The 15,340-nt window shown below is 41.9% G+C and overlaps 4 protein-coding genes and 1 long non-coding RNA gene across 7 annotated transcripts; 1 reads left to right on the top strand and 4 right to left on the bottom strand.

Annotated features, from left to right (window-relative positions):
• Positions 1 to 451: 451 nt before the first annotated feature.
• On the bottom strand, positions 452 to 1,631 carry LOC124487018. The gene is made up of 3 exons (XR_006958324.1): positions 1,069 to 1,631; positions 629 to 729; positions 452 to 536 (listed from the first exon to the last, which is right to left on the bottom strand). It is a non-coding gene; the product is annotated as an uncharacterized LOC124487018 (long non-coding RNA).
• Positions 782 to 3,523, top strand: LOC124487014 (transmembrane protein 272-like). 3 transcript variants are annotated; one of them, XM_047048995.1, is made up of 6 exons: positions 782 to 971; positions 1,638 to 1,762; positions 2,053 to 2,135; positions 2,257 to 2,304; positions 2,497 to 2,703; positions 2,844 to 3,523. In XM_047048995.1, the coding sequence occupies exons 3-6, from the start codon at positions 2,078 to 2,080 to the stop codon at positions 3,062 to 3,064; spliced, it is 534 nt and encodes a 177-aa protein (XP_046904951.1). In that variant the 5' UTR covers positions 782 to 971; positions 1,638 to 1,762; positions 2,053 to 2,077; the 3' UTR covers positions 3,065 to 3,523. The 3 variants fall into 3 exon arrangements, with proteins under 3 accessions (XP_046904951.1, XP_046904953.1, XP_046904954.1); XM_047048997.1 differs by having other exon boundaries at positions 784 to 971; positions 1,638 to 1,768; XM_047048998.1 differs by lacking the exon at positions 1,638 to 1,762 and having other exon boundaries at positions 784 to 971.
• Positions 3,524 to 3,550: 27 nt separating this feature from the next.
• Positions 3,551 to 5,295, bottom strand: LOC124487016 (cornifelin homolog B-like). Its single transcript, XM_047049000.1, has 3 exons — positions 4,561 to 5,295; positions 4,188 to 4,348; positions 3,551 to 4,009 (listed from the first exon to the last, which is right to left on the bottom strand). The coding sequence occupies exons 1-3, from the start codon at positions 4,676 to 4,678 to the stop codon at positions 3,794 to 3,796; spliced, it is 495 nt and encodes a 164-aa protein (XP_046904956.1). The 5' UTR covers positions 4,679 to 5,295; the 3' UTR covers positions 3,551 to 3,793.
• A 3,165-nt stretch (positions 5,296 to 8,460) lies between these two features.
• LOC124487015 (cornifelin homolog B-like) lies at positions 8,461 to 10,957 on the bottom strand. Its single transcript, XM_047048999.1, has 4 exons — positions 10,808 to 10,957; positions 9,662 to 9,780; positions 9,351 to 9,511; positions 8,461 to 8,879 (listed from the first exon to the last, which is right to left on the bottom strand). The coding sequence occupies exons 2-4, from the start codon at positions 9,771 to 9,773 to the stop codon at positions 8,658 to 8,660; spliced, it is 495 nt and encodes a 164-aa protein (XP_046904955.1). The 5' UTR covers positions 9,774 to 9,780; positions 10,808 to 10,957; the 3' UTR covers positions 8,461 to 8,657.
• A 1,543-nt stretch (positions 10,958 to 12,500) lies between these two features.
• LOC124487060 (cornifelin homolog B-like) lies at positions 12,501 to 15,216 on the bottom strand. The gene is made up of 5 exons (XM_047049077.1): positions 15,082 to 15,216; positions 14,349 to 14,875; positions 13,490 to 13,612; positions 13,109 to 13,269; positions 12,501 to 12,915 (listed from the first exon to the last, which is right to left on the bottom strand). Exons 3-5 carry the CDS (start codon positions 13,608 to 13,610, stop codon positions 12,763 to 12,765), a joined length of 435 nt encoding a protein of 144 aa, XP_046905033.1. The 5' UTR covers positions 13,611 to 13,612; positions 14,349 to 14,875; positions 15,082 to 15,216; the 3' UTR covers positions 12,501 to 12,762.
• Positions 15,217 to 15,340: the final 124 nt, after the last annotated feature.

The following is a 15,340-nucleotide window of genomic DNA, read 5'->3' as shown; positions in this document are numbered from 1 at the left end:
ATTTGTTCTTGGAACACTTTTGACCACAGGTAGAGAAATCTGGTTTGAGCTCAATCTGATCACTTCTTTGTCTTCATTTTGTTTTTGAACATTCTTTTACCTACAGGATCAACTGTCAAAATGGCCTCAAGGCATGGCTGAAAAGACGCATACGACCCAATAAGTTAAGGCAGAACTACAATCAGCAGCATGCAGAACTATATATAATCTGCAAACCAAGAAACTGTGCAACATTGTGAACGTATTTGACCCAGTATTGATGCCTTTGACACAAGGCAGGATAGTGGACCCAAGTGCAGACAGGAAGCAGGGTAGTTTTACAATGTATTTGATGGCACCAAGCAATATCGTAGTCCAGGGGCAAACAAAGGTTGGCAACAAGGTACCAATGCAGAGGTACACTGTGGCAGGCAGGCTAGTTGGACAGTGGGAGGTCAGAGGTCGGTGGGAGGTCAGAGGTCGGTGGGAGGTCAGAGGTCGGTATCAGGACCGAATGGCAGAGGTACACTGGGGAAGGCAGGTCCGTGGTTGGGAGACTAAACAGGCAGAGATGAAAACCGTGAAGACAGAAAAAACGAGAAACTGGAATAACTAGTAACAGGGAATGCAGAGAACAGAAGTTAAATACCATGACAAGAGGGGAACTCGGGAACACCTGGGTGGAGACAAACCAACTGGTGAAACAAATCAGGGTGACTACAGGTCAGTATCAGCACTCACCATGGCAACCTGTTCAGATAAAGGTTGGAGAACGCCTTATAGTAAACACATGCATAACATCAGCATACTTATACAAAGAGCAACATTCAAAGCATTCCTCATCTGAGTACATTCCGACGCCTGCGCACTAACGCTAAACCAATTCCATTTCTATACATGTACGCCCAACTGTGAACTCGTCTGACGTTGTGAAGGTGCGGATCTGCAAACATCCAAATACCTTTTAATAGCTGGAACGTAACACACCCAAGGTATGTAATTAACTATTGACAAGCACATTTAAACTGCTTTATCAATATGCGATCTGTTCGTTGTAAAACAGAACAACTATCTTGCCAAGTTTCTCACCTGTAGCGCCTCTCACATGAGGCTACACTCACGGGGAACGCTCTCATCACGTCATGATGTAGGTTAAACTAGCAAGTTACATAATGTCATCTGTTTTCTTTTGCATCTTTTTTTACGTCAGCGCACTGCTGCTGTTTTGTTATTTCGTTAAATCATTAATAATCCTGTGAACCACACCGGGAATAATGAGAACGTTCATATGCTTTTTACATGTTTGCCCGTCAGAAAATCTAAACCTACTCTAGCTTTGACGTGTGTGACTTTGTCAGCAGCAGCAGCAGCAGCAACAACATTACATGAATCACCAGTTTTTAATGTTTGTTTTGTTTGTCCAGGTTAATCTATGCCTACAGTCAACGACTAACGCACAGTCACTCAGCGGTTTGAACTAGAATAGGGCTATTAAAAAGAAATGTGACGCAGTAGTCAGACTTTGCTCAGACTATTTCACCAAGAGGCCATATATCAATCATTGTTGTCGGAAACACTCTTGACTAAAGATATAAGGTAGAATCTGGTTGGACTAGATTAACTAAATCAGTTCTCTCTTTGTTTATTTTCTTCTGAAGCATATCTTGTCGTCAGGTGACAAGGGTGTGCCATGGTTAGGGTATGATGGTCATCCACATCTTTTGTAAATGACGAAGTCAGAATGGTTTCAAAGCAAGGCTAACAACTCCCGCTTGACTGAAAAGTTAAGGTACAGCTATTGCCGGGTTTCCCAGATTTGTTAAGAAGCTCTTAACGCTAAGATCTTCTTAAGAACGTTCTAAGAGCTCTAGAGCGCCCTTAGAACGTTCTTAAGACGCTCTTAGCGTTAAGAGCTTCTTAACAAATCTGGGAAACCCAGCCCATTATCAGTAGCATGCATGCTGATATAATCAGCCAGTCTCGAACAATTGTTCTAGAACTGTGCAAGATTGTAAGCAGATTTGACCCAGTATTGATACCCTTCATTGACCTGCCTGTCCTTCTTATCTACAGGCCATAATCAGCATCCGCTCCCACCATGGCTAGTCAACCAAGCTTTATGCAGCGTCTACCGAAACCTTCCAAAGAAGTAAAAGGTTAGAGAGCGTCCTACAGTATATTAAAAACACACGCGTATATGTATATATCTGTGTATATATAGATATTTAGATTGTGAGTTTGTGTTCCCATGTATGGTCTTTTTTTTTCTCTTATCAGCTAGTTCGAAAGGTTGCTGTATCTTTCCTATCGCTCAGATTGCCATCGGTGAGTAGCGTTCAGATCTTAGTCTATCACTGGGAGAAAAAAATCGTTATTTTCTAGTGCAGATTTTTTTCTGCGCTTACACATCCTATCTCATCATTATCCCTTATCTGACTGATTAGCCAGGCTGAATGTTTACAACCTGTTTGCTTTGAGCCACAGCCAATGTTTTTTGGGGGGTTGGACCCTTCACAGGTGCTGTGTACCTGAATGACTGTCCCAGGCAAGAATATATCCCTATCTACCTGATAGTGGCCGGTGTGTTTGGGCTGGTCCTTGGCCTGTTCTCCTGCCTTCCCTGCACTGAGAAGCCTGCCGACAGCCCCCACAACCCTGCCAGCCGAGCCTGCTCCGTATGGAACAGCCTGACCTCCACCTTCCTCTTCTGTTGGTTCATCTGTGGTGAGTGTGTGTGTGTGTGATGAGTAGAGAGAGGGAAGGGCAAGAGTGTGTGGGTGGAGCAACAAGTGTTTGCAAAGTCTGAGTGTATTCACTAAAGGGCACACCTGTTACCTGTGTTTCTCTCCTAACTCCTTTCCCAGGCAATGTGTGGATCTACTCCATCTACCCCCCCAACTACAACCAGACTCTGACCCAGACGGAGGGGCCTTACTGCCACAGAACCCTGTACCTCTTTGCTTTCTGGAGCACCACACTGACATACATCCTGCTGGGTGTGTTTCTGCTTGTGGCCTGCTGTGCCTTGGTCTGCTGCTGCATCCTGGGAATCAACGATCCCGACGACGACGCCAATGTGGTCTGAGGATGGAGATGTGGGGTGGGGAGGGCTGCATTCGGGACGGGAGAGCAGAAGAGAGTTGGGTGAGGGGGGGGGGGGGAGAGAGAAGGAGAAGAGCTTGTAAAGCTGCTAAACTTACTGAATTAGAAGTTACTCATGAACTGTTTTTAGCCAAATGGCGTGTTAAGGTGTCTGTCTGGACACAAACATAGGCAGGATTGCAAGCTACAATTGCGAATGCACACAAGCAGTACAATGCACATTTTTCTATTAATTTTGTGTGAAAAATATGTATTTTTATCACTCTTTAAACTACACTTCTACATCACATACAATTGATGATTAAGTGATTGATGACTGTTAAACTACCTCCAGTTTAATCACATAGCTAACTGACTATTGTTTGGTCTGGCCGCATGATCTTATGATATTCACAAATTACTTTTTTTTTATAGTTTCATTGATGCTTCTAATGTGTCCATGCTAAAACCAAAGTTTGAGTCCCAGACCTTTTAGAGTAACAGTTTTTTTTAATCAGTCACAGAGGACTGACAACAACAGACAAAAATATTAACATGTTTTGTCAAAACAAAACATTCCAGGCCTTAGGCATAGGGGCTTAGTGTTAGTGATATAACTAGTATAAAAGCCCAATACAATGGATAACACAAGTCTAAAACCAACAGGCAATCCATTTATCTAAAATCAGTGACTAGATTTTGACAGTTTAAACCATCATTTTGGTCCATGTCATCAAGCCATAGGATGGTATAGTCCAGCCATAGGTGTGGCTTGCAAGGCGTAGATGGGTTGGGAGGGGTGCAGTGTGACCTGCACGATGCCAGGGGGGGCAGTGGGGGTGACGTTGACCTGGGTGGGGCTGCGACGAGCCTTCAGCTCACGGGCCATCTGACACCAGCTGCAGCTGGAGCAGCAGGTGACCATGCAGCAGTCGTCAGCGATACTGCCCTGGTTTGGAGACGTGATGGATGAGTCATTAAAATAAAGGGAATAAAGTTTCTATTAACATCCTGGAAACTAATGTAAGTCTGGTCGTTCAGTCTAAATCATACAAAAATCGAGTATGTGTATGTATGTATGTATATATATATATGAGTTAAGTAGCACGGGATCCTCGTAAATGTACCTGTATGCGGTACCTCTCCCTCAAGGTGCTCCTGAGGGCCAGAGATATAGGAGGGATCATTCCACCACTGATCCAGTCCAGCAGGGGGAGACAGTGACTCTCCCCGAGGCCTGAGGTCACCTGACACGCCAGGCAGCACGGACACCAGAACCCTAGACAACCTGCAGGGAGCATAGGTCCAGTCAGGAACAGACACATGGTACAAATACAAAGGCAGACACACAAACACAGACAAGCACACATACGCACTCATGCAGGCAGGGCCAACATGAGTTTACGCACACACATTTGAAGTTGTGTTTTGAATGAAAAGCATAGACTGTTGTTTGGTATTTACAACACAGTTCAAGGCATAGTGCTCAAAACAACACACAGGTCTGGGTGTCTTGACAGCAGTCAAACATTCCGCTGGACCACATTTCAGTCTTGAGGTCTGGGCCCCGGAACGTGCCGGACTGGAAGGTGACCACGGACATGGGCTGCACGGACATGGTTGAACTTGGGACACAACTGAAACTGTTACATCACGTTCGTGCAGACTTGCAGATCTGAAACGTGTAAGGGATCAAAAATATTATTCCCCCCCCCCCCATGACATCATATGAGACCGGTTGTTAGGACGTCTGTCCCTGCATCCCAAGAGGGCCTGTCACCTTACAGAAAAACAACTGCTCCATTTAGTGATAGAGAAACCGCCAAGTATAGGAAGTTACATTCTAAGACATTACTGCTTTTGAGATTCAAAGAAACTGTATTCAATATGAGGTTAGAATATCCTAATTGACCAGAATTTAGGCTTGAAGAGGAATGAAACCTGGACTTAATTCATGTAAATACATCTATGCAGCTGTTATGGTGCGTTTAATATAATTTAGTACTCTTGATCCACTAAACTGTTCTTAGATCTTATTACAATGTTTGACCAAAAATAATGTTACAGGTTACCAAGCAACTTAACACACCCACAAAAACTATTAGAGAACAACATATATATTAAGAATATGAAGTAAACAAATGTAATGCAAAGAGGGATGCAATTAATATGAAATATTTGACTCAGTAAAATGAAACAGCACCTACCGAGAAAAAAGAGCGATCTTGTCTACTCGTTGTCTTGACAGGCTTGAGATGGAAACAGAATATCACAGAGATATATCCACCTCCCACAACGAACACGCACATGCACACATGCACACGCACACAAGCACAGGTGATGCAAACAGAATTAATGAGCAGGTATTAGCAAACGTCTGTATCGTCCTTTGTTGCCAACCAGGCCTCCTGGCAGGAGGACATCCCCAGTGAGGGAGTGGGTGTGGCTTGGAGAGAGAGATTTACAAGGAGCCATCGAGAGAGAAAGAAAGGTCCTGAGTGTGTCCATGTAAGTGTACACCTGTAATCTGTGTGTACCTCATCTCCTGTCCCCTGCCTTGTTCAAAATCTCCAACACAGTTTACATTGTCGTTCATTCAAAAGACTAGTAACAGTGTTGATCAGATTCGCTGTATTTAATGTCAAGAAAGTTTTTATTTCGATTTGTGTTTACAGTTCGCCGTAGCATAGCTTACAGTGTAGCATCATTTGAAAGGAAAGTTTGGTTTGGGTTCTTTGGAAGGCTATACACTACAAATATGAAACAACAGAAGAACTCCACTGACTGACTAGAACCTTCCCCTTTCCTCATTGCTTGGACCATGTCATGCCAGCAAAGGCATGCACTGTTCAGCGCCAGGTGTAGCTTGCATGACGAAGGGTGGCAGAGCTTGCATGCCGTAGGGTTGCTGAGCTTGCATGCCGTAGGGTTGCTGAGGGGGGTACATTACACCTGGACTGGCATGGTGCAAGAAGGTGGTGGTGGTGGTGGTCTGCTGGACTGCAGTGCGACGAGCCTTGAGCTCGCGGGCCATCTGACACCAGCTGCAGCTGGAGCACCAGAAGATCATGCAGCAGTCGTCAGCAATACTGCCCTGGTTTGGAGACGTGATGAGTCATTAAAATAAAGGAAATAACGTTTCTATTGACATCCTGGCATTCCTTCTGAGTGGTTATGTTTACTGGGCTCTGTAGACATCATCAACCATCTTAACACAACATGAAAATGATATTTTGCTTCCAGAATAATTACATTTTAATGACAGTGATTTCAGTATGTGTTGCAAAGTTAAGAAGTACATGTAAAGGCTGAAGTAGTAGTTACTAGGTTGTTCTGTACCTGTATGCGGTACCTTTCCCTCAAGGTGCTCCTGAAGGCCAGAGATATAGGAGAGATTAATCCACCAATGATACAGTCCAGCATGAGGAGACAGTGACTCTCCCCAAGGCCTGAGGTCACTTGACACCGCAGGAAGCACGGACACCAGAGCCCTAGACAACCTGCAGGGAGTATAGTGTATGCACTATGCACTATGCACTTTGCACTAGTGTGTATGCACATTTTGCATACACAAACACCCTCAGTCAAGCACCCATGTGAACGTGTTTTGAACACGTAATTGAAAGAAGAAGAAACAATTATGATTTGTTTTGTTGGCACTAACAGGTCTGCATGTCTTCAAAGCAGTCGTACATTCCGCTGGTCCACATGTCAGTCTTCACGCCTGGTGCAAGGTGCAGAGCCATTCCAGGCTGCGTGGTCACAACTGACATCGCCATGGCTGCACTGTGGACACCAATGAGTTCATTCAAGTCAAAGTAAAAAAACAGACTGAAAAACAAATATCCATAAACAGTGTAATCGCCGAGGCAAGTGCTGTATGCGTGCCAGTACGCTTTTTTGGTAACCTGGCCCACAACCCGTCGTTCTTCCAGGTAATTTCCATCGCGTCTTCTTGAATATGGTAATAGCTAAACTAGTACTTATCTCAGTCAGTGTAACATGGGGAAGTTTATCTAGCCTACACTGTGTTCAAACAAGTAGGTAAGTGTCTGTAACAGAATTCACATTAAATACCAACATAAATGGATGCTAGCTCTTAATTGAGATATTTCAATATCGTGATGGCACCATACCTTTTTCGAGAATCGTGTACGAATCCAAAATGTCCTCTTTTTATGGAATGGCCCAGCTGGGACAACTGTACAAAAACTTACCGATACCAACCTTTTTATGAAAGTCGACACGTTTCGTCCTAGAAGGATAATTCTCTGAGTATAGTGAAGAGAAACTATGCTATTCAACAAGTTAATACAACGGCAATGCTCCTTGAGTTAGTCAGAATCAGATCAGAATCAGAATGGGATTTATTCGCCATGAAAGTTTGCACAGACAAGGAATTTACTTTGGCAGGAAGATGCATACAATAAACATATAGGAACCTAAGATTAAAAAATGTGGAATATCTATACTAAGGGCACACAGGGTACATAAACCAGCAGTACTAAGTGGAATTAGAATTAAATAAAATCTACAATAAAATAAATCTAAGTTGTCATAAATTAAATGTAAGTTACCACTTACATTATAAAAATACAAAAAATACAAATATTATAAAAAATACAAATGTGCAAGATACAATTGTGTAATGTAATGTGTTTGAAGTAGCCTAGTCATTAGAGTCAGTGTGGACCCTTGGCCTTGTTGAAGAGGCCAAAAGTGGAAGGGAAGTATTGGTCCTGATGGACCACAGTCTTCTGCCGGAGGGGAGTGACTGAAACAGGGAGTGTCCAGGGTGGGATGAGTCGGCCACAATCTTCCTCGCTCGCCTCAGGGTCCTCGAGGTGTGCAGGTCCTCGAGGGAAGGCAGATTGCAGCCGATCACCTTCTCAGCAGTGCGGATAATACGCTGCAGCCTGCTCTTGTCCTTTGTAGTGGCAGCAGCGTACCAGACGGTGATAGAAGAGGTGAGGATGGACTCAATGATGGCTGAGTAGAAGTGTACCATCATTGTCGTTGGCAGGTTGAATTTCTTCAGCTGCCGAAGGAAGTACATCCTCTGTTGTGCTTTCTTGATGAGTCTTTTTACTTGAAATCTATAATCCCTCGAAGGATCGATCTCGGGATCGATCCTACTCTGGATAACCTTTACGTGTTGTTCAAATAACATCCGGTTGTGTATCAGTCAGAGGAAGTTTGAGGTTTTCTTCATAACCATTGGGTGGATAAAGAACCTACATGAGATGTCATGGGTGAAGGAGCAGAGGATGGTGTGTAGGGTCAGTGGACGGAGGAGAGGAGCGTGTGGTTAAAGCTGGCGGATGCGCCGACAAAATCTCCGACACAGTTATCATTGTCGTTCATTCAAGAGATCAGTAACAGTTTTATCCAGATTCGCTGTAGGCTTTAATGTCAAGAAAGCTTTTATTTCAATTTGTGTTTACAGTTCGTCATAGCGTAGCATAGGCCTACAGTGTAGCATCATTTGAAAGGAAAGTTTTGTTTGGGTTCACTACAAATACACTACAAATATGAAACTACTGGAGAACTCCACTGACTGACTAGAACCTTCCCCTTTCCTCATAGCTTGGAGCATGTCATGCCAGCAAAGGCACGCACTGTTCAGCGCCAGGTGTAGCTTGCATGCCGTAGGGTTGCTGAGGGGGGTACATTACACCTGGACTGGCATGGTGCAAGAAGGTGGTGGTGGTGGTGGTCTGCTGGACTGCAGTGCGACGAGCCTTGAGCTCGCGGGCCATCTGACACCAGCTGCAGCTGGAGCACCAGAAGATCATGCAGCAGTCGTCAGCAATACTGCCCTGGTTTGGAAACGTGATGAGTCATAAAAATAAAATAAAAAAAATGATACATTACATCTTTCAATATTCAAAATATATGAAATGTTGGCAAAGATGTTTATAAATTTAGAAATAAACTATTTATAATTATTCTTTACTTCGGCGTGTGGGTTTAAGTCCTGCCATGTCTCTCTTGTGTGGTGGATTTTTTTCCACATAACAACCAGCAGAGCTATACTGCCGTCTGATTGGTTATTAAACCTCCAATTAAATGAACTTGAGATATCATGTGGTGAAAAATGTCACAAAAAGTTTAAAAAAAACAAGCTGTCATGTGACGTCCATTGTAATGGACACAGGGTCTGAAGATGAAAATGATATTTTGTTTCAAGAATAATTCCATCTTAATGGCAGTTACGTCACTATGTGTTGCAAAGTTAAGAAGTATCAGTACACGTGTAAAGGTCGAAATGTTAGTAGGTTGTTCTGTACCTGTATGCGGTACCTCTCCCTCAAGCTGCTCCTGAGGGCCAGAGTTGTGGGAGAGATCATTCCACCACTGATACAGTCCAGCAGGGGGAGACAGTGACTCTCTCCAAAGCCTGAGGTCACCTGACACGCCAGGCAGCACGGACACCAGAACCCTAGACAACCTGCAGGAAGCACATGGGCGGTCAGGAACAGACACACACACACATTTATATGTTCATTCACACCTGCAGTCAAGAACCCATGTGAATGTATTTTTGAACACGTAAATGAAAGAAGAAAAAAAAATAAAGTTTTGTTTTGTTGGCACTAACAGGTCTGCATGTCTTCAAAGCAATCACAGATTCCGCTGGTCCACATCTCAGTCTTCACACCTGGTGCAAGCAGAGCCATTCCAGGCTGAGTGGTCACAACTGACATCGCCATGGTTTCACTGTGGACAACAATGAGTTCATTCAAGAAAATGTAAAAACCTAAACTGAAATCCAAATATCCATAAACAGTGTAATTGCATAATGCAGTATGCGCCAGCATGCTTTCATGGTAACCTGGCCCACAACCCTTCATTGTTCTTCCAGGCAATTTCCATCACCTCTTGAAAATGATAGTTACCAAGCTAGTAAATATCTCAGTGTAACATGGGGCAGTTTATGTACAGTGTTCAAACAATAGTTAAGTGACTGTAACAGAATTCACATACAATTCAAAACATGTTAATGGATGGTAGCTCCTAATTGATAGATTTCAACATCATGATATGGCACCATACCTTTTTCTAAAATTGTGTACAAATCCAAAATGTCCTCTTTTTATAGAATGGCCCAGCTGGGACAACTGTACAAAAACTGACTGATTCAAACCTGTCTATGCAAAACGACTTCCACAATTCTTAAACAACGAAAGTTACATCCTGAAAGGGTGAGTAGTGAATAGAAACCTATGCTATTCAACAAGTGAATACAACGGCAATGCTCCTTGAGTTAACCTTTTCCCTTTTAATTAATCTTTTATCCCACAAAGGATCGATCTCGGGATACATCTGTCCTACTCTCAATAACCTTATTTATGAGTCGTTCAAATAAGATCAGGTACTCAAGATCTTTATATAAACATAGGTTTCAGGTTATTTATCACTCAGAAGAAGTTTGAGGTTTTCTTCAGAACTATGTGGTTGGAAAAGGCGGAAGAGGAAGAGAGGAAGATATGCCATGCTGTGAATGCCCGTTCCAATCACATTCTAAACTGATGTAAACTGATTATCTCTTCTAGATGGACTGGTCCTAGATCACTTTTAGTTTGAGGGTTTAGTTGTACTTAATTCTAAATCAAAAAGTTCCTAAGAAAGTAAAAGAGGTGGCAGAGATGCACCCTTCACACTAAACAACAGTTGTTTTTATGAATTACTGTTCCCAGATTCCTAGATTGTTTTGTCATCTTATATGAGTTCTTATCATTCTTACCCTTTCTTCAGTAGGTCTCGTCACAAGGGCTGTACGGCTCTGGGTGTGATGAAGATTATCTTCTCACATTCTCAAGAACCCTCCGAGATCAGGACCTTTCTTTCCTGTCCCCACTAAAACATCCAATCGGCTTGCAGCAGCACTATGAATGTACCATTCTGTGGTTGTGGGTTATTATGCTTCCTGTGTTTTTCGCTTAGCTTGTCATGTCTCAGGCGTGTTTTAATCACAATGATTTTAGTTCCTTCACCTTCCTTTGTGGTTAGAGTGAGGAAGCAGGTGCTGGTGCAGGGCTGGCCGAATCTGCCGGTCTCTAGGGTAGAGATTTTTGGAAAGATCTTCAATTGAACTCATTAATGTTAAACGCCTTGGTCCAGTTTTTGTCTGGTCTAATGGTCTTCACCCATTCACAGAAATTGGTTATTGCAGTCAGAGTCTGATAGTGTCAGATGACAAAGATAGTAACATATTCTCTCAGTACGATTGGCCTCCGAGGTGTTCAGGGCATGTAAAGCGACCTACACAGGGTCTGGAACCACGGTCATGGACAGTGCTCCCCTGGACAAGGTGTGGAGGGAAACTACTAGTGAGTCATTGGAATACAGGACATTGGAGTTCTATTGGCATCCTGGTGTTCATTATGAGTGTGTTGTGTTGACTGAGGTTTGTAGACATCTGCAAGGTGTTACTGAGAGAGATACAGGAGGGATTATTCCCCCACTGACCCCATCCAGCAAGGAGACAGAGTTGAGCAAACACATTATTCTTGACTTCATTGCAGTGTAAGCAATGTCAGAGTCACATATGTGAGGCCGTATGGGCCATAATTCATACTTGGTCTCACATACACGCCATGACCTCACATATATACCATTATACTCTCACAAATATACCATTATACTCTCATATATATACCGTTATACTCTCACATATATACCATTATACTCTCACACATGTACCATTATACTCTCATATACCATTATACTCTTGCACATGAACTGGCATACTCTCTTACATGCACAGTCAAAATGTCCTTCATTTAATATCATACGCTCTTACACAGATTGCTTTTCTCTCTTACACACACAAAAATACCCTCTTGTACTAAAGTATGACAATATATGTAAGAGAGACAAATAGTTTGTGTGAAACACAATGATAATATATGTTAGTAAGATTACTAGTCTATGTGAATAATAATAGTTATATGTAAGAACCATAATTACTCTTTAAATGTAATAGAATAACAGGATCTGTAAGATAGAATACTTGTCTATGTGAAAGTTTTATTGAAACAGTAGAAAATTCGATTGAAAAGGAAGTAGTACTGAATTCTCAGTTTCTGAAATGATGTAATTAATTTAAATATTAACAATACTAAAATACTTGTGCACAATAATATTTGCGAATTTAAACGTTTTGAGCTTTTTTATACTATGGTATACTGTATATGTGAGGTTATGGTGTATGTGAGACCAAGTCGTTTATGTGCAAAAGTATAATGTTATATATGTGAAAGTATAATGGTATATGTGTGTGTAAAATGGTATATATGTGAGAGTATAATAGTATATATGTGAGGTTATATCAAACTCAAACTACAGGGCTTGGTATTGTTTATATTACCAATACAACCCACATAATGTGGATTATATGTCAAAAATCCACAAAGGAACTAGCAAACGAGAATGAATCAATGACTAATAAAATCACATTTTAATTGTTGAGCACTTTTTCCAAGCAAAGTCAAAGAGGGCTTCACATACGCCCGTAAAACTGGATCTTTGTCAACCTAAGATCCTCAAAGCACACGTGGAAAAACTCCCAGGATGAGTCAGAGAGAGGGGATAAAGGGAAGAATCCTATATTAAACCCATACATGCATTAATATTCTCTCAACATCTGTGTTTTAAAATAACCATTTGGGTCAACCATCTATTGGGTCCATGTCACTTTTAACTGGAGAGGTGAGGGGTGTACGGTGGCTGGGAGGGGTCCATATTGATCTGGATGGTGGTGTTGCCCCGAGCCTTCAGCTCACGGGCCATCTGACACCAGCTGCAGCTGGAGCAGCAGGTGACCATGCAGCAGTCATTAGCCAAACTGCCCTGCATGAAGCGTGGAGAGAAGGTTGAAAGAAGTGATGAGTCATTAATATCCTCAAAATAATGATGATGTGGTGTTTCGTTCATTTTATGGCTTGGCTGACATCATAATAATAATCATCATCATCATAAGCTTGTTTCTTAACCCTACATGTAGAAAAAGTGGGATAAGGTGTAACAGTATAGTGTTCTGTACCTGTAAATGGTACCTCTCCCTCAAGGTGCTCCTGAGGGCCAGAGATATAGGAGGGATCATTCCACCACTGATCCAGTCCAGCAGGGGGAGACAGTGACTCTCCCCGAGGCCTGAGGTCACCTGACACGCCAGGCAGCACGGACACCAGAACCCTAGACAACCTGCAGGAAGCATGGGTCCAGTCAGGAACACACACACACATTTGCATAGACAAATGCATGCACAAAAGCAAGCCAGAAGTCCAACACATAAAAAACACACGCACAAACACACATTTGAATTTTTTTGGGGGGAGGGAAAACATGTCAAATATGAATACACTTTGAAAGACCTCTCGTACAACACAGTTAAAGGTATAGTTTGGTTTTATTTGGCACTAACAGGTCTGCATGTCTTCACAGCAGTCACAGATGCCGCTGGTCCACATCTCAGTCTTCATGCCTGCTGCAGCCAGGAACGTCCCAGGCTGATGGGTCACCACGGATACCGGATGCATTGCCATGGCTGCAACGTGGACACCGATGGGTTAATCATGTCAAAACACATCAGTTTATATATATATTTTTTTTTTTTGGGGGGGGGGGGGGGGGGGGGGACACCAAATTCCTAAAGTTAAAATAGTAATTTATATCACTATTTATCATCTGATTTGTTACAACACATTGTCTGCACAGACATCTCGAAAGCTTTTTTTTGTTTAAAACAAGACATGCACCTGCCTCATTTTATTTCCTTCCTGTATTGTATTCTCGAACGCAGCTGTTTTGTCTTTGCTTTACTTACTTACCTACCATGTACACTAGTGGACTTTTCCATTGCATAGAATATATATAAAGTTTACAAATACATTAACACTTTGATAGTTTGCTAGATTAATTTGTAAGCGTTACATACTTTGTTTATGAGAATGATTAGCTCACTTAGCATTTATGAATTAAACTAGAAAACTGTCGAGAAGAACTGGACCAACAATTGCAATGTAGCTGGAAAGTTTACTTGTTAAAAATGCCAGATTAACCTGAAACCTGGAAATAAAGGTATACTAAGGACATACTAAATGAAACAATATAAAGCATACATCTACTAAAATATACTGTATATAAAGCAGTCTTAGCTGTACAGTTATTTCTCTCTTTGTCATTTCAGTATACTATGATCAAAATCCAAAATATTTTCCATTGAATGGAATACGGAAAAACGTTTTTTTAATAAATAATAATTAAAAAAATAAAACACATACCTGGAAGAAAAAATCGGTTTCTTCTGTGTCTTGAAAGGTTGAGATGAGGACGACTGAAGTGAAAAGACTGAATTGAACTATTATGGACAAACACGGCCTCCCATGTCACAACGCACAACCATATTTCACTATTTTCAAGTCATGAAATTTGTTTGGGGTGTGTAAACATCAGTAGAAGAGAGAACTTTGTTTAGGGAAGAGTAAGGCTTACAGTTTAGAAGGAACTTAAAACAATGTATGTGTGTAAAAGACTGACTGGAGGGGAAAAGCTACAAAAACAGAATTCGTTCATTTAGAATTAAAAAAATTAGCTGTCATTTCAGTGTACTGTTACACTTTAAGTGTGAATTATTAACTCAATTGAATTGTCATTATACTATAGGCTAGGCTGTTTGTTAACTGGGAGTGGGCACTTTCTGGAAACTGAGAGGATTGGCTCGTCATCATGACATACACATGGCTCAGTGAAACAGGATAAGCAGGATATCCATGAATCTTGTAAGTACCCCCATCTCGTACGGTTTCCCCTAGAGAAAACAAACCCACAGCAGAAGAATCAGTAACTAAGGAAACACAGAAGACTAAACAGCAAACTGCAAATGTTTTTTCTTCGACAGGTCTACAAACGCCTTTGAAAGCAGATTTGTTAAAACTGGTGACGTCACTACATCTCAAAGGCAACATATCAAACAACTCTGCGGAGTTTCCCCCCCCCAAAACAACGTTTCTTTACCTCTGCGAGCTTTCAATTATAATACTTAAGCAATAAGGTACTCGAGGCAGTACTTTATCGTGAATAAAGTACGTGCTCCAGGGTTTGCTGGCCTTCCGCGCCTTTAACACGTTCTTTATTGACGATAAAGTAATTGCCTCGAATACCTTATTCCTTTATTATAATACGGGTAGATGAAATCAAGCATTCTGATTGGTTGAGATGGAGTTCCGGGGTGTGCATTGTTGAGCGATAAAATACTGTACTGCCTTTTTACATT

This window comes from Hypomesus transpacificus, chromosome 25, assembly GCF_021917145.1.
Source record: "Hypomesus transpacificus isolate Combined female chromosome 25, fHypTra1, whole genome shotgun sequence".
Lineage (NCBI taxonomy): Eukaryota > Metazoa > Chordata > Actinopteri > Osmeriformes > Osmeridae > Hypomesus > Hypomesus transpacificus.
This window is presented reverse-complemented; position numbering and strand designations above follow the sequence as displayed.